The sequence below is a fragment of the Miscanthus floridulus genome, chromosome 12 (assembly GCF_019320115.1).
Source record: "Miscanthus floridulus cultivar M001 chromosome 12, ASM1932011v1, whole genome shotgun sequence".
Taxonomy (NCBI): Eukaryota; Viridiplantae; Streptophyta; class Magnoliopsida; order Poales; family Poaceae; genus Miscanthus; species Miscanthus floridulus.
Window position 1 is genome coordinate 49,603,282 of NC_089591.1, and position 21,010 is coordinate 49,624,291.

The 21,010-nt window shown below is 45.9% G+C and overlaps 2 protein-coding genes and 1 long non-coding RNA gene across 6 annotated transcripts; 1 reads left to right on the forward strand and 2 right to left on the reverse strand.

The window, feature by feature from the left end:
- Positions 1-4,854: 4,854 nt before the first annotated feature.
- LOC136497220 ((R)-mandelonitrile beta-glucosyltransferase-like) lies at positions 4,855-11,623 on the reverse strand. The gene is made up of 3 exons (XM_066493011.1): positions 11,492-11,623; positions 10,616-11,400; positions 4,855-5,939 (listed from the first exon to the last, which is right to left on the reverse strand). The coding sequence occupies exons 1-3, from the start codon at positions 11,538-11,540 to the stop codon at positions 5,763-5,765; spliced, it is 1,011 nt and encodes a 336-aa protein (XP_066349108.1). The 5' UTR covers positions 11,541-11,623; the 3' UTR covers positions 4,855-5,762.
- On the forward strand, positions 8,688-10,407 carry LOC136497221 (uncharacterized). Its single transcript, XR_010769253.1, has 3 exons — positions 8,688-8,769; positions 8,952-9,104; positions 10,178-10,407. It is a non-coding gene; the product is annotated as an uncharacterized lncRNA (long non-coding RNA).
- Positions 11,624-11,716: 93 nt separating the features above from the next.
- On the reverse strand, positions 11,717-13,526 carry LOC136497219 (photosynthetic NDH subunit of subcomplex B 4, chloroplastic-like). 4 transcript variants are annotated; one of them, XM_066493008.1, is made up of 6 exons: positions 13,345-13,526; positions 13,201-13,248; positions 12,681-12,828; positions 12,519-12,574; positions 12,246-12,317; positions 11,717-12,104 (listed from the first exon to the last, which is right to left on the reverse strand). In XM_066493008.1, exons 1-6 carry the CDS (start codon positions 13,447-13,449, stop codon positions 11,991-11,993), a joined length of 543 nt encoding a protein of 180 aa, XP_066349105.1. In that variant the 5' UTR covers positions 13,450-13,526; the 3' UTR covers positions 11,717-11,990. The 4 variants fall into 4 exon arrangements, with proteins under 4 accessions (XP_066349105.1, XP_066349107.1, XP_066349104.1 ...); XM_066493010.1 differs by having other exon boundaries at positions 13,351-13,525; XM_066493007.1 differs by having other exon boundaries at positions 13,201-13,251; positions 13,345-13,524.
- Between the last annotated feature and the right edge of the window lie 7,484 nt (positions 13,527-21,010).

Here is a 21,010-nt window from a genome sequence, read left to right on the forward strand (position 1 = left end):
CACCGGCTGATCCCGGCCGTTAGACCAAGTGAACAGGCGGCCCGAGAGGGTGAGCTCCTCAAGCTGCAAGTCGTCAATAAGGCTCCGGAAGTGGCGCATGAGTCCCCGGTGTAGCCTTCCACTATTTTTGTCAGATGCCAAGTAGATGACGTTGAAGTCTCCACAAACAAGCCAGGCGCCGGGGCAGCCTGCATGGATATCACGTAGCTCCTGGAAGAAATCCGGCTTCCCAGCTCTCGTGGCTGGCCCATAAACATTAGTGAGCCACCAAGGTTCAGCGTGGCCATCAGCAGGTGACAGCTTCACAGTGACGGAGAAGCGGCGAACGCAGGAGCTGGAGACACTCCAGAGGTCTCGACGCCAGGAGGTTACTGCCCCTCCGGCCACGCCGATCGCAGGCAAACAAGCAAAATCAAAACCGGTTCCAGTAAGATCAGCGTTCATGGAGGCAGACAAGTTGGCGACTTTGGTTTCCTGAAGACAAACGATGGAAGCTCGCTGTTGCTCGGCGACGTCACGCACTACGTTGCGGCGCGCGCGGTTGTTCAGGCCGCGTGCATTCCAGACTAACAGGTGGTTCGTACTCATGGCAGAACGCTATTGCGACGTATACCGCGGTGCTCGGCCAACCGCGCTATAGCTCTAGCCTCGCCACGGTCCTCACCCAGCGTGCGCCGCGCATGGGGAAGATCTCGCGCATGGCTGCCCTTTTCGAGGTAGAGACAGGCCCACCGAAAGCTTTGTGGAATTGGGATGCAATCGAGTCGTCCGGCGTTCCCGTCGCTGTGTTGTCTGGACGCCCGGCCCATTTGTTGAGCAGGACGCGGCGTGCCTGCTTCTCTGGCTGCGGGTCACGGAAGGCCGACTTGGTAGCCAATCGGTCACTGTGACGCGGAATCCAGTCATCGTCGACGTTCTTGGCTGTCCGGGCGCGCGGTGGGGTGCAGACCAGGGGCTCCTCCAGTGGCAGCTTCAGCGAGTCGATGAAGGAGACAACCGAGGCTACAGTGCGTGTGACAGGCTGCACAACAGGCACATTTGCCACAGGCGGCAGCGGGGCGGAGGTGTCACCACCCTGGTGGTTCCCAGGTGAGGCGCATACCGTGGCAGGCTGCACAGCAGGCACATCGGCCATATGCGTCGACGGGGCGGTGGTGTCATCGCCCTGGTGGTTCCCAGGTGAGGCGCATATCGCTAGCTGGGGAGTCTGGGCATGCAGGGCATCGTTGAGCATGTCCGCAGCCAGTGCTCTCGTAGGAGAGTAAGCAGCACCTGTGCAAACCCAGTTCTGCTGAAGCTGCAATTCGAAGAATTCATCAACGACTGATGGTGAAGTAGGTGGTCGAAATACAGAGGGGCTCCTGTCCGGGAGCAAGCAGAGGTCCGCTGGCGGTGAGGAAGGGGTCGTCTCAGCTAGCGTCACCAGCTGCACCGACCGTGGGGCCTCAAGAAGAGACAGGTCTGAGCCCAAAAGGGAGCCTAGGAAGCCGTGTTGCGGCTCAACCGTAGGGCTGCCGCCGAGGAGATGGGCATCATCATAGAAGTCCTGAAGCAACGAGTTGGAGGAGATATTGGCCGCTGGTGTCCGAGAGTGCTCTGCGTGGTCCAGCAGGAGTGGCACGGGCTCCTGGTTGGCCGAGTATCCGGCAGTGTGTGCTGCGGATAGGGACGGTTGCGTCTGTGGTGAGGGGGGCCGGACCAGCGAGCGGGGTCCGACCACAACCCGTTCGAAGGAGACAAGCGGACATCTGACGGAGCCGACGGTGATGCACTGTCGCAGCATGAAGGTGGTCTCGCGTCGCCCACCAAGACGTGGAGCATCCTCATTGGCATCAGCGAACCTGCGTAAACAAGGTCCGCGCGTATAGTCACCGCCTCGGTCCATGCCGGGGTGCCGTCGGTTGAAGTTGCTGTCATCCGAGTCGTCGTCGTCCGGGTCACCGCCAGCGAGCCCCCCCCCCCCCCCCCCCCCTCCAAAGAGGCTAGCGGCGTGTTCCAGTCTTGGCATTCGACGATGCAAAGGCGTACCCGATAGCATAGCCCCGGAAAACCATGGAGGATGGACTCGTCCGCGCGGAGGTCGAGCGCATCACCAGGGACGTGAGCCCCAGTCTCTGGGATGAAGATGGACTCCTCGTCTGAGATAAGCCATGGGTGTAGGCACCAGGCAGCAACAAAGAACTCACGGTCGTCGTCCACTGGGGCCACCTCTGGTGGTGCGGGCACAATCTGGGCGCACCCCCGGCCCAGAATTGTCTGTGCCACCGCGACAGAGCGAGTGTGAAGGGGAACGTGCGTCATGCCCACCAGAACTCTGTAGCGGAAGGAGCTGGCGGACGCGAGCGAGGTCCGCCTCCACTGGTGCCAGATGAGGCGAAAGGGGGGGTTGGGCACCCTGGTGTACAGCACCACCTCCAAATCCTGGAGACGTGAGAATCTGACGATGAAGTCCTCCGGTTCATGAATCCGCACCGTGGCGTCAACGATTCCGAGGTAAGTTGCAAGATAGTCGCGCATCATCGCAGGGGACACTTGCGGCCTGGTGCCGGCAATGACGGCGACCAGAGCCAGGCCGAGGTCACACTCTGCGGCCTCCAGCTCCGTGGAGCGAGGCACGACGACGAGGCCGGAGTGGCGTCTTCCATCGCTTGCTGATCGTCCTGGAATATTGTCATCAGTGATGGGTTCCTGGGCAGGGGGCGGCTCTGGCACTGAAGTGTCTAGAGTCGGCGGAGCGCAGCAGTGGGGGACCGATGTCGACCTGCTGGTGGAAACCGACCGGGCGGAGATCGTGTCGTCGGAGGCCGCCGGCCGTTCTTGCCTAGTCGGTCGGTGCCTCGCCGTGCCACGGCGAGGAGCACCGTCGGAGGACCGGCGTCGCTTCCGGGCACCTAAGGGGGGGAATGGACAGTCCCGCAACCCATGGCACGCGCTGCCACAGTTGCGGCATTTGGGAGTCACAGCCTCTTCCGTGGAGCGTCTTTCAGATGATTTGGTGCCCGTCATTGGAGGGAAGGGGCAGTCACGCTGCCGGTGGCATTCGCTGCCGCAATTGAGGCACCTGGTGGGCGAAGAGCAGGCTGTTCTAAGGTGATGCCTGCTTCCGCAGTTGAAGCATTTGCCGTTGAGGTGGGTTGGCACCGGTCTCGGTTGGCGTGGTGGTGTGCGCCGGCGCCATCGTCGGCGGCTCTGGACCTAGAAGTAGCCATCAGCGTCCAGAGCCCCGGAGGCACGCGGCGGGTGGGCGGCCCTTGAGCGAGTTCGGCGGCGGGCGTCATCCATGCCACGTTAGCCCCGAGAGGTTAGCAGGGGACCTTCCATCAGGGGGTGGGCGCGACGGGCGGCGGCCATAAACTCACCAGCGATTCGCCGGCGTCGGCGGCGCCCCCCGGCCGGCGCGGGCTCCTTTCCCTTTCCCGCCGGCGGCGGCGAGTCCGGCTCAGATCCGTCAGAGGCCTCAGAGTCGGTGAAGGAGAGCCTCGCGCCGTAGCTCCTAGAGGCAGGGGAGAAGGGCTCAGCGTTGGGGTTGATGCCGGGGAAGTTGGGTCCGGTCCGCGCGGTGCTGCCAAAGAAGGGCGTCGCGTTGGGGTTGAGGCCGGCCGCAGCGGCGGGCTCCTCTTCTTCCACCTCATCTGCCCAAGAGCGCCGTGAAGAGGACCCAGGCTCCATGGCAAGCAGTGGATCTGCAGGGGGGAAGCCGAGATCCGGCGGCGGCCGCCTCAGCGGGCAGGGGCACGGCGGCCAGCTGTCCCACGGCGGAGTAGATCTGGGCGGAGCGGGGGGGAGCCGAGATCCGGCGGCGGCCGCCTCACATATCCGAAGCACCCAATGGAACAGCAAATATAACTTTGCAGCCATGTTGACAGTATGCATGTCGCCATGATCGGTGGTACTTCATTTAACCATCCTTCCACTGATCACAATCTTTTTTAGAAGCCACAGAAGGGTTTCCCTAGTGATTAATGTATCTTTAATAGATGATTTAATAGTTAATCCACATTGTGGATGCAAATAAAATCAAGAAGATCAGCTAGTGGTTTAGAAAAAAGAGAGAAAAGACTGGAGCAATTCAATAGCTTTTTGCGATGGATATAACCATGGCATGAACACGTTGATTTGATTTCCATAGCACAGAGAGGTGGACATCTACCCACTCAAAAATAAAAGAGAAGTGGACTTCAACGTGGGTCGGACCTATCATCCTTGTGTATGCTTTAGTTTGGTCTATATATCTATATACTCTTATAATATAATAAAAGCAAACCTTACTATCATCATGTACGTATGAAAGCTATCACCTACTAAAACACATTTACTTGTTCACGTTAAAATGAATTTATACTAGTCTCACTAGTCCATGTCCATGGACCATTGTCTAGTTCATGTCCACGGATCACTGTCAGGTTCAAACCCGACATCACTGTCATTGGCAATGAGTAATTGTCTAGTTCATGTCCCACTACTAGAAAACAGACATTTCACCCACTTCGATTTTAGCCTTTAGTCTCGATATTTTTTTGCGTTCGGGACTAAAGGACTTTTAGTCCCGGTTCGTAATACTAACTGGGACTAAAAGTCATCTTTAGTCCCGGTTGATGTCACCAACCCGGAGTAAAAGTTCACCAACTTTTAGTTCCGGTTGGTAACACCAACCGGGACTAAAGGGTGGCCTTTTAGTCCCGGTTGGTGTCTTCAACCGGGACTAAAGGTCTTTTACCCGGGACTAAAGGTCTCCCACGAGTCTATTCAAAAGGAGAGCGCACATGACTCTGTCAAAAGTAGTGTGCAGTTGAGTTGGTAATGTACCTACGCGCGAGGAGAGAGGTGTTGGGTTCGAATGTCACATAGAGCAAGTGAGGCCTCGAGAAAGACTCGCAACGATAGGATGATGCTCACTGCCAGGTTAATCCTCTATCCGGAAGTGATAGTACGATCCTCATTGCGGGATTAGTTGCTTGAACCTAGCAGTGACCTACGTATTTCTTATTTTTTGTTGATATATTTTATTATTAAATTAAATAGAGGTTTTTGTCAAATATTTTACATTTGATATTATTAATGCATCACACCACCATCAAGATTATACTACAATTACAATGAGTTCGGATCTCCGTCACATGAGAAAACCATACATAAGAGATAGAGCTCAAGACAATACAAACCAAAGTGTATGATGGGTGATTTTGAAAAGGTATTATGACTTTGACATATGATTGCATAGTTAGTTGAACACACTGCATGTAGTATGACTAAGTGTCAGTCAAAATACATCAAGTTTGACGGTTTCAGAAAAAGATAGCAAGGTAGACGTATAAAATACACTAGAACGTAATATAAAACCATCATACAAATAAATAAATCGCCTAGAATACAATGAACAATGATAGGTGTCACATACAAGGATCAACTCGTTTATTTTGTGCCTATGGTTTTAAACTGGAGAGAATAAGGTCCATTTGGCCTAGGTCCTGTCCACCCACCTTGTACGGTTGTTCCATACATAGTTATTCTGCCCATTCGACACCATACCCAAATAGTACAATAATAATGCCAACAAGAGGGCGCATAATACATATGACATACTAGAGAGTACAACTACACGTACAAACATTATTTGAGTACACACTCACATGTGCATTTGATGGTTCAGAACCTCAGACGATGCATGTTATAGTTGAGCTTTATCCCAAAACAAATGGTACGGTCGTGCCGTCGTGGCATGGGTATGCACGCACATGGAGCAGTGGTAATAGCAAAGAGGATTAACAACTCTTGCCATTGCCACCCGAGAGGAGTACGTCCGTCACCAGCTTCTCCAGGTTGGCGTACGAGCGCCCGCCGGGCTGCGTCGCTCGCACGGCGGTCTCCCGCCACTCCACCGCGCGGCGACGCATCTCCTTTCCTTTCTCCCCGCCCATGGCCTCCCGTATTGTAACACCCTAGGTGTTTGACTCCTACAACATTGTATTTCATTTCATAAACATGTGCATCATCTATCTCATCATACCATTATACTGAAACATGTATATGCAACATTCTCAATTATATTTGTTTCATACTTGATTGCTTGTAAATGATAGTAGTGCAACATGTGAATGCAACATGAGTTTCTCATACCTTGAAACATGGCAACATGGTAGGAATATAGCAAGTTAAAATTACAACAAAGACATGAAACATGTGAAACATGAAATTGCAACATTTGAGTAAAATTAAAGTGTTTTGTTGCTTCATCACATGTGATACTTAGAAGTTGGGGTAGCACTTGTGTAGAGTGGTTAATTATGGTCTAATACACCTTAACTACACTTAGGGTAAATTGATGGGACATTGTTCATGTGGACCAAAATGACTAAATTGCCCTCTAGTGGAGGTTTGACTTAGAATGACCCTTAGAGTGACTCTGTTTGACTGATTAAAAGGTCCAACCTAGAGATCTTTCATGGCTGTGCACCCTTTACCAAAGTTGTAGCCAATTTATCAAGGAACAAAAGTCTCAATATGACCCTCTCATGAAAATGGCTAGAACATGTTCAAACAAGGCCCACAAGTCATATTTCCCTGCTGATTTCATACTTATAAATTTTGCTAAGTCATAAGTACAGTTTTAGTTGGATCGAGCCAACTTTGGCTTGATGTAACTTATGATCCATGGTGAATTAGATGATGATCCTTGAATAGAAGTTGGAGATGGAAGGTAGGCCTACAATTTTCATGTACACGGTTTTTGCGATGGATCAACGGTTTAGCTGTTTTAACGCGTCGAAGTTGCACTGTCAGGCCTGATCGGGTTACTGAATGGCGAGCTACAGTGCTCGACAGGGTCAGAGTCCGACGGCCGCGTGTGCGCCGCGCGTCGCCGGTCTCCTGATCGCGCTGCCATGCGCCGCGGATGCCCTAGCACAGCTGGCCACGACGTGAACATCCCGCGCGCCTGCCCGACCTGGTCGTCAGCTCCATTTACATCTCCTTCGCCTCCACCGCGCGCAGCGACAGAGCCGCAGCAGCTCCACCATTGTCGACCGAGCTTTGCCATCGCCTTGCACGCTCGCCACTGCAAAAACGCGTCGGCCAGTTCGTCCATAGCTTCGCCGTGTTCTTCTCCACCTCCTCCACCTCTCAGCCATGTCGATTGGGGCTTGGTAAGGGCGTATTCGCCGTTTCCACCACTGCCGCCATGACGGGACCTCGCCGAAGTTGGCGCTCCACGCGGTCAACTGCCACCGAGGTCTTCCCATCCCCTCCTCTTTGCTTAGTTAGCTTGGTAGCGAACTCCGGAAGCTCGTACCGAGCTTAGCCGCGTCCTACGGGGTCGGACCTCACCGGAGCCGGCCAACCCGTGGCCGTGCGCCGCCATGGCCGTCGCCACTCCCTCTAGCCGCTGGAATCGCTACAATAGATGGTATCCCTAGGTGCGCATGGGTGAGGCAAACACGTTGGCACCGATGGCCTCGTCGGAGCTGCCACCGGCGACGAGCTACGCCGTCGTCCTTCCTTCCTCCCCTGTCTGTCTCGCTGTCTTACAGGACCCGCTCATCAGTCGTCAAGCGCAGGCGGGAGCCGGCGTGGGCCGCGCTGTTTCTGGGCCGCGCTGAGCGCTGACGCGCGTGCGTCGTGGGCCGCCGTGTTCTTCCGGCCCGGCCCAGCTGTAGTGGTTAGGTTTTCTATTTTATGTTGTTTATTCTTTTTCACATATTTGAGTACATATTCAAAAATGTGTATCTCTTAGTTGGTAGATCCTAATAATGTGGTTCCAATTTTGTTGAGTTCCTGGTAATGTCTAGTTTATATTAAAAATATAATTTATGCCATGTTCTATTATGAAAAATGGAGTTGCTAATTATCTCTTTTAATTATGTGGGAAATAGGGGTAATTATATCTTTTTTTTTGTGGCTCCAAATAGCATGAAATTTTTATGGTGTACTGCTCATATCATGAATAGCTTGTAGTTAAATTTTCATACATTTTGGACATTGTATGTAGGAGTTAGGTAATTCTCTTGTTTGCATGGATGGATCTTGTGTGAATTTTTATAATTTTTTTATAGATCCAGTAAAGATAAAATTTGGTGAGTGCTATTCTTATGCTAGAATGATACTAGGAAAAATGTGAAATCTATTGCTTGACACTTTTAAATAGAGTTTCCTAATTATGTTAGAAATAGCCCTGCCATCTATTATTTTTGATACAGCAAGTTCTGCTTGACCAATTGCTTTGAAAGTTTTATGGTAGTCTATGTGAAGCATGAGGTAGCTACTGTAATTTTTGTAGATTTTTCTGTATAGTTTTACTATATGTTGCTTTAATCACCTAATTAACTAAATAAATTAGAAAAGGACATTAAATAATTTATTTAGAAGTTGGCACTATACTTTCTGATGTTCCTCTGATATGCACCACAAGTTGGTAAACTTGGTTTGGTCCAATTATGCTTTTGCATCATCACTAAATATTTAATTTAGTAAACCTACCATTTCTGGATAGATTCTAGGTTTACTTGAATTTGATTCGATTAACGTAAGAATCATGCTTTGATGTTTATAAATGATTTGTAGAAAATTTCATAAGCTTTCCAGAATGTCCTCTTGCAAGTCATTTAAAATTGTAGAACTCTTGTTGTGATTAAATTAAGAAACTGCTCGTTTGCATATGAAACTTTAACTGTTGATTTAAGTATGCCTTTACTATTCCTAAGCTTGTGGTAATGTTCCTAGGTGTTAGGCCTTTAACTGAAGATGGGCATCTTTATCTTAGGTTATGCAAGTTAGGTAAGTTGATCTTGTTCTTCAAGTTAAGTTAGATACATGTTTTAAAGTGATTTGAATAGAGCTATTCTTAATCGGTAAACGAGTGTCCAGTGATGTTTTCGTTAAACACTTACTGTGATTCAGAGCATTATGTCATTCCTTATGCATCCATGATATTTATCTTGTGCATCGGCATGCAATAGGTGTATCGGAAGGTGTGACACTACTGGAATTTAAGGAACCGAGCGAGCAGCAGCAGCCAACACCGGAGGTTCAGGAGGTGCAGCCCTCGGGAGAAGTGCCAGACGAGGTCGACGTTGAGTGCCCGGATCACCGTCCATACAACTTTGTGAAAGGCAAGCCCCGGAGCATATTAAGCCTCCTAATTTCTGAAATGCAGTTAAAGTATTATTGTTACATATATATATATTGTTGCATTAAGTTTAGGTGTTGGATACAAACACTTGCTGCATTGGTTATCCAATCCTTGTCTAGATATTGATATCCTGAATCCTATGTAGCTCAGGCTCGTGTAGTGCTTAGCCCTGCTTAAACGCGGTAGAAGTCAGGTGATTTCCTGTCACCTGCGAGATATAGGGATATACATATGGCACGGTTGGCTATATTTGCTATCGTAGAAAAGAACCTATCTTAATTTGAAATAAAGACCGGGTGGAGGCTTACCGGTTTGTAGTGACTCTGTCTGTGTCGCTTAAGGACTGAATCTTGGAGCCTTTTCTGTTTATGTTGAACGCATGCCTCTCTCTTAGTTGGCCGTGTCCAAAGACCGACCACGAAGCCGAGTAGCTCACCTCAGGCCGAGAGTCGATAAGTATAAAGTACGCCTCGGAAGGGAGCTGTAGGCGTGAGTCCAAGGGCAGGTGATTTAAAAGTCCTGATCGTCCTGGTAGAAGGGTAATCCCTGAGAGTGCTGACGCTGATCGAACTTGCGAATTTGGTTCATAAGTTGTTCCAAAGGTGACCCACGGCTACCCTTGCAAAGTATGCTAGGGTGAGAGTTAGGAATACCCCCTCAGCTGAGTTGTAATTCGATTCGAGTCGCCGTCTCTTCCGGTTAGTAAGAACTTGACGGTCTTATCTCTAAAGTAGATACACTAAATAACATAATGGTTCAGAAATGATGATATGATGATGACAGCCTTATTATACCTGCTATGGTTAATATTGTTTGCTCCTAATAAGTGAGTGCTCTAGTACAGGTGCCAATCTAGTGGATAGGTAAATGATGATAAACTTGATGTGAAGTTTAAATTGGTTACTACATTCATAAGTTCTTTTATGCAATTGTGTCCAGCTAGCCCAACTCATAAGCCTTGCATGACCCTTGGTGTCTTTTATTTCTGGTTTTGACGGGTAAGTCTAGCTGAGTACCTTCTCGTACTCAGGGTTTATCTCCTACCTGTTGCAGATGACCAGTTCTACTTTGGTTGCTGCAAGTATTGCCTTCTTCCAGCTGGGAATGAAGACTAGACCGTTGGGCATGGTATCTCCTAGTTCTCGTACCTGAAGATGCTTTTGTGGGATATGACTAAGATCTGACAATGTATTTGAAACTATAAAGTTATGTACTAAAATATGTTGCTTCCGCAAAAATTTGAACTTAGTTTGTAATATTTTATTTGAACTCTGATGGATGTAATCCGAATGCCACTTGTGAAATGTTGTAACGAATGATGTATTATGTTGAATCACTACGGCCTTGGTTTGTATGTCGAGAGTTGGTTGAAATCTTTCGTGATTTCCGGACTACCAGGATTATGAAAGCTTAAGTACAGAAATTTAATCACTTCGATGATTATTTTTATACTTACGTTCTTATAATTTGGTCGATTCCCTCGTCCTCCACGGCCTCCCGCCGCACGTCGTGGCCGATCTCCACGCGCACGCCCCACTCCGTGCACTTGTACCGGCAGTTGGTCTGCTGCTCCGCGAAGAAAGGCCAGCACAGCATCGGCACCCCGGTGCAGAGGCTCTCCAGCGTCGAGTTCCATCCAGAGTGCGTCAGGAACACGCCCACCGCCTCGTGACGCAGCACCGCGTCCTGCGGGCACCAGCTCGCCAGCAGGCCGCGCCCTTTGATCGCCTCCTGGAACTCCGGAGGCAGCACGGCGGCGTCGCCGCTCACGAGGTCCGGCCGGATGATCCACAGGAAGTCGTGGCCGCTGTTGGCCAGGCCCCACGCGAACTCCACCAGCTCCGCGTTGGTCATCACCGTGACGCTGCCGTAGTTCACGAACACCACGGACCTGGGCTTCCTGCCGTCGAGCCAGCGGAAGCAGGAGACGTCCTCCTTCCAAAGGTTGGAGCCCAGCGAGTCGAGCTGGCCGCCCCTGGGCACGATCTGCTCGGCGAGGAGGGCGAGCGGGCCGATGGTGTTGATGGACGCGGGAGGTGGGATCACGGCGCGCATGGCGTTGAGTGCGTCCTGCTCGAGCTCGTCGAAGGTGTTGAGGACGACGGCGTCCGCGCCGGCTATCTGACCCGTCACCCTAATGGCGTAGTGGACCATGAACTCGTCGGGGTCCGTGGAGCGGATGAGGCTTGGGAAGTCCTTGAGACGCATGTGCTTGCTCATCCCAGGCAGCGCGCACTCCACCGGCGTGTCCAAGAACCCGTTCGTCAGCTGCTCCTCTGCGCGCTCAATAAAAAAATAAGCTAACTAAAGACTTTCGCACAACTTTTGACTTTTTTTTTTATTAAAGACTCTCCGCTGCTTGCGTACGCGTAGCCTGCCGGCGAGGCCTGCAGGCTGTAGACGCCAGACGGTGCATGTGTAATGTATGTACGCCTCTGAACTGTCTGTGCCGAGCGGCGATCGATGCTGTACAACTACAGTTCTAGTTTGCCATGTACGCCTTAGCAATTCATCTTTTTCTTCAAGACTCATCTGTTGCACAGCACAGTTGTACTCCGATCTTGGCCGAACTGTAAAGCAGAAAGGGATCCATATGAAATCGTACCCAATCCTTCGTTATCTGAACTAAAATGTGTTGCCCAGTCTGAGCCCCTTCTTTATTAGTATAATCAGCAGCTCTCCTGCCTGACTAATAATTAAAAAAAAAAACTATTGCACTGCAGTTCATCCAGGCGTACGTTTGGGGCATATACAGTCATACAGAACAGGTTTGAGCAGGACAGTAAAGAAGTCTGAACTTATTTGCTCATGAAGTTCAGATGGAGAACTGATTAGTAGCCCATATCCATCCCATTCACCCGTATAATCACTTTGTGACTACTTCCTCCAGCTCTCTGAGGCCCCCAACCCTCTGCTCAATCTCCTCGAGCAGCTCCTCCCGCAGCAGCTCCTCCCTCGCAGACGCCTCCAGGTCCTCTTGCTGCATGCCAATGAACATTGCACAGGATATTGATCAGTACAGTTATCTGTGGCTAGGCTAACTGCTTTGATTCTTCATGCAGCCGGCCTAAGAAAGAAAAGGAAGGCACATAACAGACACTGTGCAAAGGTGCGTGCTTACCCTATCGTAGTACCAGTGCACGGTTCCATCTCCACCCGCGCTCCTGTACGTGTCGCTGTCGTAGAAGGGATCCTGTTTTGATTTAACACACAAGCAAAGATGTGTCATGCCGCACTACTCCGGCAATACTTTTCAACGATCCAACAATGTTTTTCTCTGACAACAAATCAGCATAAGCTAAATTTCAACGAAACGAACAAGGCCAATGCTTGGTGGTGGTTTGAACATTGGAATCACATGCATGGTGTATGTTAGTAATGCGTGCTAGCTTGCCTTCATGGACGCAAAGAAGCAGACGCCCCACACCGTGAACATGGCGTAGAAGGTATCTGCGCGCGATCGATCGAGAGGGAAATTAACGGTCAGTGGTTTCAGATCAAAGCAGGACGGAGGAGCTCATGTGCTGATCGAGACGACGGTGGGAGGACTACTCACAAACGCTCTTGAGAGCTGCGTCGCTGAGATGCCAGATGGACTTGGTCACGACGTAGTCCCGCGACATGTCCACGTGCTCCACCATCGTCACCATCAGCGGCACCACGTCCAGCGACGGGAAGGCGCTCACCTTCACTGAACCGGATCTCTGCAACGCATGCAACACAGCAAGATCCATACATCTGAACATTACCGAACCATCTATCGATGCAGCTAACTGGATTTATGTGGTCTCATGGTCATGGGTACTATGGTAGCAACGCTAATGTAACACAACATAGTATTGGACTGGGTTAGTCGTTTTCTTCAGATTTCAGAAAGGGCCTGCATAGAAGCATATGGGCAGTAGCAGTGACACAGCACTCTGTTTATTCATATGCTTTCGCATCCTTACCATCTGTCAGCACGAAGCACGCCATTTTTTATGCAACGCTAGCTATTGGTTTGCCTCGAATTTTCGTGAACATGGACATTTCTTCATATTTTTCGTTTCAGGAGGACAAGAGGTCATGTACTGTACCTTAGAACGGCCGGACCTGCTGCACCCGTGGTCATGGAACCTGCCGAGCTGCTGCAGAGAAACAGCATGCATAAAAGTGAAGCTTGAAGCAACCGGAAACAGTCCGAAGTCCGAACATGCATGGAATTTGAAAGAGAACGATACGTGTACTGTCGCGGGGCAGCGGCCATGGCGGTCGGCTCTCCTCACGGAGTGCAGGGCGGCGGCGGCGACGACGTGAGAGTGTGGCCTGAGCAGCGGCGAGGCCATGGTCGTTCAGGTGCTGCTCTGATGGCTCTGGAAGTGAGACTGGGCGGATCACGCATGTTTGGTCCGCTGATCTACCTGTAGGACGGGAGTTTCTTCGGTGGATAAGGTGGGTAATGGGTGGCCTGGACGTGTCCGTTGCCGGCGCTCAACCAAACGGCACTAGTATTTTCTCCAATCTCCATCTTGGGCTGACGTAAGAACAGAAGCTTAGGGGCTAAAAAAGGGAGTAAAGTTTTCAAATTACGAAATGGTTGTTGGGGCTGCTGGCATAATCACTAAAACCTTGATACATAAACATCTGGAATTTGCATGTTAATTAAGAAACAGTAGTCAAAATGAAGCATCAGAAAAGATTGTGTATTTCATACCGCTTATCTATCAGCTACAAGCCAAAGTTCTCCTGTGTGTTCAAGAAAAAAAATGCAGCAATAACTTTTCTAACAAAATTTACAGTAATTTTCAAGTGTCGCAGGAAAATACAAAGAATGCACGATTAACAAAGCCAAATTTCTTTATTTCAGTCCATTTATGTCAGTGGATGGCTTGGCATATAGAGAGAGGAGTATACCTCAGTTCTAAACTCTTCCAGAGCATCACTCGAAATATCCTGTTGCAAGAACTTCTTGAGTGCAACTTCCTATAGACAAACAAATTTGTGATGCTGTAAACAACTTGGTAGCAATGAACAAAGCAAAAGAAAAGAAATACAGTGACAATAACAAATGGAATAGCTAGAACTTCATAAAACATAATGCAACAATGGATGGATCATTGTTTTTTTTTCAAAAATAAGAGCTACTGACGCCAAAAATGTTCTAAAACCTGTTAGTCCAAATGATGCTAATGCCTGTCACTAAGATATATGAAGTCACCTAAAGTTGTCGGGAAAACATAAAGCAGCAGACAGAAAATGTAGGTGCAGTTCAAGTCTACAAATAAAGTATTCTCCTTTTCGTTACAAGATTAACCGTTTCATGGTATAAATGGAGAAAATCCACCAAGAAGATGAAGTATTTCATTGGCTCATTCCCTTTTATTAACTTGTTTTTTTTCTCATTACTAGTTTTCTGTAAGATTGGCAAGTAAAGAGGTATTGTATTTCAGTGTTGGCACATATAATGTTGTGATATTATCCAAATTAACATTTCTTCACATCATTAGATCAGTATACCAAAATGTTCACAAAAAAAAGATCAGTGTACCAAAAGGGTTGGTTTTACTTCAATAATTTTTTCCATAGCACATTTAGAAGTTGCTGACTCAAAAAATAAGCAAGGAATTTGTTGCCTAAAAAACTTACTGTTCCATGCCATTCTCCTCTATAAACTTCTCCAAATTAACGATCCTGGAACATAACAGGTCGAATTGAATTTAAAAAACATGAAATATGTTTTTAAGGAAAAAGGATCAAAGAAATCATTTCCCACAGTCAATGAAATAGTAGTATGATTAGGAAATCATTTTCATAAATAATCAAATAATAAATCAACTTTACCCAGGCCAATCCGTTCACCAATAGCAATTTCTTCCCACTGGATGAGCAAGATCAGATTTCGCGTGCACTCTCTGTCCCTCTTGATTTATTTGATTTATCAGAGGTTCGTTCAGCAGCCTGAGGAACCTCTTGGTCCAGAGAATTATCTTGGCCATGATCAGTTTCAAGGTGGTGTTTGTCCCAAATGTCATCTCCAGCTTTCTCAACTGATTCATTTCCTTGAGAGGTGGACCAGTTGTAACGCAATCTTTCGTGGTCTATCTATGACAGATGAATCGGGACCCACTACAAGAAATGTGTCAGTTTATGACGTTTATGGCATGACAATAGGTCAAAAAGTCACTAAATCAACTAGTTTATGACAACTTTTCTAGAGGCATCCGAACTTAGTGACATAAGTAAATGCATGTCACAAAAAAATGTCTTAATGCTAGTCCAATTGTATATTATGACAATATTTGCCATGTCATAAAGAGTAATTTGCAAGGATGGTGTGTCACAAATTATTTTATTGATTTTATTAACATGGTTGTTCAAGGTGGCATGCGGGTCCAACTACCCAAACGGGTCTAGTAACACCGTAGGTGTTGATCAATGTCTTTAATCATGTCCATAATCATATATCATTCTAGTAACTGACAAGTCAAAGAAATCAAGATGTATATAAAAATTATAAATATTATTTATTGTTAATTATTTCAATAGTAGATACAAGTATACACATGTACGGTATATGAGTAACAATAAATAAATGTTATAATATATATGTGTGGCTGAGTTGGGTATTAGAATAATAACTAAATAAAAATATATTTATATATACACACATATCTTGTTTTTTAGTGTGCAAACTCAATTCGTGCCAAACGTATTTGTGTATATATGCATATACATATAGATATTTGTATATCTATGCTTGTATGTATATAATTGTTCGTATACTTGACAATTTGTTTTCTAAATGAAGATTTAATTAACAAAAAAAAAGAAATTAAAAAGAAAATGCCACGCACACACACCACCCAGGCACGAGAAGCCCCAGCGCCAGCAACGCGTGGAGGCCGGCCCAGGAGAGCAGTTTAGCGAGCCCCAGCAGCGTGCGGCCCATTATAAATGGTGCCCAAATAGTCGCAAAGATTGCCAAAAAACGAGCTCGAGGGGACTCGAACCTGGGCCGCTATTATGTTTTGAAACAGCCACAACCACTGAGCTACGACGTCATCTATGATAGGTGGTGTACTATTACCTTTAATTAATATGCGTTGTTTGTTGTAATTGAATCAAAGTCAAAAGAAAACATGAACCGTGGGGATTAGAACAAAGGAGCAATCAATCAAGAAGCGGCAGCCATAACCACTGAGCTACAACAACACTTGTGTTACGTGCTATAGTTTTTTCTTATATAAAAAATGCTCCTATTGTTGGTGTACTTCATTAAAAAAAGAGCCCACGGAGACCGAGCATGTGTATTTATTTAATATTTTATATATGAGTTGCTTCTTGATCGAATTTTTGCTTGTCAAACTTAGAAGTATTTTAGGAAACTACCGATGATGAACGATAAACACTGCTAAAAAAACATGTGTAGCAATGTCTCCTTTTTTGAGCCGCCCCCTAACAAATAGTGTCCAAACGAGTCGTCTTTACAAATCTATTTGTAGAGGCTGCTGGTATTATCATCTGCCCCTATAAATGGTTTGATTTGTAGGAACGGCTCTATATCTATCCACCCCTATAAATAGACGCCGGATAGTAAAAATTAAGTAATAAAATTTGAATTTTTTCAAACGATTTTAAATGGAGAAATGACCAAAATAAAAGTTGTAGATCTCGAAAAGTTATGAAACTTTGTTTTTTACAACTTTTTTATTTGAAATCATTTAGTACTTTAAAATATTATTTGAAATTTAATTTCAAAATTGTTGAAGAACTCTTATTTCTCTTTTTAATCTTTGGCTAAAACTTGTAACTAGTCTTTCTCCCTCATACTAACTTTAAATTTGATGAATTTTTTCTAAAGTTTTCTAAAATCATGCTCTATCAATTTATTGTATTTTTAAGGCTATTATTTTGTTCATCTTTTTCACGTGACTGTGTTTTATCAATTTGAATTTTGAATTTAAAAAAATGACAACTTCAAACGTTATTTTAAAACATTAAATGGTTTAGGCTGAAAAAGTCATGAACATAAAAATTGTAGAACTCATAAAGATCTACAACTTTTATTTTGGTCGTTTCTTCATTCGATAAAGTGATAGTAACGCTGTTTATAAATTTTACATCTCTCTTATAGTTTATGAAACTACAAGAGAGATATGTAAATTTTATGAACAATGTTAATACCACTACGTCGAATGAATAAATGACCAAAATAAAAGTTGTAGATCTCGAAAAGTTGCGAAACTCTGTAGCTGACAACTTTTTTATTTGAAATAATTTTATCTAGGAAAACTATGTTTGAATTTCTTAAATTTAAAATTTGGATTTTTCAACCGACCTCGGATGGAGAAACAACCAAAATAAAAGTTTTAGATCCCAAATATTTATGAAACTTTATAGTTGGTAACTTTTTTATTTGAAATCATCTTGTCAAGAAAAAACTATGTTTAAATTAAAAAAAATTATTTTTTTAAACGACCACGAATGTACAAATAGCAAAAACAAAAGTTGCGTATCTCAAGAAGTTGGCAACTTTTTCACTCGTCCGCAGTACTTCTGTGACCGTTCACGGTTCGCGCTGCACTCTCAGTCAGTGAAACCCGACCGAATTTTTTACATTTTAGCCCTTTTTTAAAGTTTCTCATAAATAGATCCCTGACGGAAAGAATTCGGATAATGGACTCTTAGCTCGACGCCATCAATGCTGGCGTCGAGCTCCTGGGCTCGGTAGATGGCATGGCAGGGAGCTCGACGCCAGTCACTCTGGCGCTGAGCTCGGCGCCGTAGATCTTGGCGTCGAGCTCCATGCCATTTAACCCTGGCCCAACCTTCCTGCCCGAGCGTTCTTTCTCTTCTTTCTCCTTCCTCTCGGGTTTTTCTCTCCCCACTTCACCCTACCTCATGAATCGGCATATTAGACCTTGGAAACTTTGATTTGATCCATAGATCTTTGAGAGCAAGGTATCATCGCTCCTCTCCTAGTTTTTCGCATCGATTCGGTATATATTAGTCGGATTTTTGAACGTAATAATCGTCATCACTTAGGGTTCCATTCTATCCCTCAATATATATATTATACAACCGTAGGATGATGCCAATGCGTAAAAAAAGCTAGCAAACCTAGGTGCATGTAGTTATGTTATGGGTTCATTGTTGTGCATCAAACAGGAAACCCTAGGTTTAGGGTTAAATGTTAACTGCTTTCGGTTCTTAGAACGAAATTGGTTGTATTGTAGTTATGGTTCTTATTGATATTTATTTGTGATGTTTTGATTTATGTTTGTTAAATTACATCTGTTTTGTTAGATGCAAGAAATATTTCGGGAGGGGTTTTAGCGAAAACGGGGTCGTCCTCGAGAATTATACCCCGACACGTCTAGCAAAGATGCCCCCGTCCCTCCTGACCTCCCTATCCCTAACTGCGACTGTGGTTTCCTCGCCTATGTTTTTCAATCGAAACATCTGGACACAGCGGCGCGTTGCTTCTACACATGCAGTCGTTTTAATGTAAGAAATTGTTTGCACTATCTTTTTTTCTTTATTTGTGTAAGTATGCTACTAATATTTTGTTGGAATCTCGTTGTGTAGGACCATGAGAGGTGTTTTTTCTTTCAGTAGATCAACGGTGCAGACAAGTTTGATTCTAGGTACCTTCTTTTCGATGATTGGTTTAGAGGGAGACATCCATGTGAGCACTTCAAGCGGTGGGTCCCACCCCTCTAACCCTTCACCAATGACGGCTAAGAAGAAGCACCTAGCCATAGTTAGACGACTCGAGGAACCTTCTCTGTGCGATTGTGGAGATCGAGCTGTGATAAACCCTAAGAATACGTTGGAGTTTATGTGTCCAAATAAGCATGAAGTAAATGCAAAGTGTATGTGTTAAAATGTTGAGCTATATGTGTTCATGTACTAATGTCTACTTATTTAGGTGTTTTCAATAGCGAAGTGTCATTTTAAGGAGTAGTTGTATGGTCCTAAGAACCAATGGCCGAAAGAACCACGAAAGATTAAGGAAAAGAAGAAAGAAAGGGTAATTTACAAAGCACCTCCTATCATGTGCGAATGTGGTGTTAAATCCAACTATGGCCTAATCCCTTCAGAGCTTGAAATAGGCCATTATTGCGGCCATATGGTTGAGTATGATGAGGTTGGTTATTTTTATGGTAAACATGAAATCGTATTTTATTTCTTTTGCTAAGACATATATGATATAATTTTCCATTTGAACAGAGCACTAGAAAATGCAGGTGGGAATGTTATGATGGTCAAGCTAAGTTTTTTGATGAACTGAAGAAGAGGTAAGTAATTGCACGGAACAAATAGTAATAGCAATTACCCATGCTCACGGGCATTTGAAGAAACGACGACCTCTATCTATTCCCTCGGTGAACATCTGCACTAGGCAGTCCTCACCATGCATGCATTTTGGCCACTCTTCTTTCCTTTCATCGTATCCTCTCAGTGGTGCCTCTTTGGTAAAATCATTTTTGCTCTCAACTAGAAACCTCTCATAAAGAGCTTCCTCAAAGAAATCAGGACCAAGAGGACCCTCCCACCTAATTGTAGTTCCCTTCCCCTTTTCTCTCCCTGTGGATGACCCTCCAGACAATGGTACTGCAACAAAAGAAAATGCTGAGGAGTGTTCTTCTTTCTTGTTGTGTGTGTGAATGAGATAGAGTGAGTGGTTATTTATAGGTTGAGGAGGAATGGAGGCCTCTCAATGTGCCATGTCAGCGATCCGTGTGCCTCTTCACCTCAGCCATTGGATCAAACAGTCATAAGATGGATGGTGAAGATAGAGTAGAGTTGTGCTTCCTTGCATGCCAGTACTATGTCAGTGATGTGATAAATCACTGATGTCCTTGTATCTGAAAAGTCTATTTTTATTGTCTGAAAAGCATAGAATCATTCACTGTTGCTTGGTAACCCTAGATTCATCTACAAAGCGTATGTACGATACGTTTGGATTATACACGTTCTAATATATTTATAGTTAATCTGTGTACTACATTTGTGTCTTTTTAGCAGTGTAGTATGATTATTGTTTCACAAAAAAATTCACAAGAGTTTTCCTTATTTTAGGAGCATCCACAGTTACAAACAGAGACATCATTATATATTCCAAACATTTAATCATCCAAGGAGCAAAATGCAACCACAACGAACATCACAACCAACATAATATGTCCTACATAGTCCAAATAGTCCACAATGTCCATACAAAATCCATAATAGTGCATACTAATAACTACCACATCCCTCACCGCCTCCTACTCTTGCATTTACCCTTGTGACCGAGAGCGCTCGTACCTAGAGTGTAAGGGTCATGCGGACGGCGTCGCCTAGTACCTAGAGGCAGTGTAGGATGAGTCGAGACGTCGAGGGAGCGTCATGGAGCTAAGAGGGGCCAAGCTCCTCATGCCTCTTGTCCACATCGTCGCCGTCGTCGTCTTCCTCGTTCTCGTCCCTGTCCCCTGTAGCTGCTTGGCTAGAGGAACCCAAGCCTCCTCTACCGCGGAAGAAACATACACATCTTGCGTCGTGTCTATCCTGCAACCATAATGACCAGCTACACGACGTAGACGATGTGATAGCCTCTGTTGTACAAAACTATGTTAACTAAAAGAATCTAACGTATTAATGATATGTTTGAAAGAATATTTTTAATCTTACGTCCAGGAAGCCAAGTATATAGTCGTCATTGACTCTCGGCCGAACACGCTCAATCTCTTCAACTGAGCATTTGAGTGTATTGCCCTGCAACAAAGTTCTCAGTAATAATACTTCTGAACATATAGCAATATGTTTTGTTTTCTTTTGTACAAGAATGTAACGTATTATAAGGGTGATACGGCTTGAAGGTGGCACTAACTACAATAGATAACTCCTAATGTCGGTCCAAGA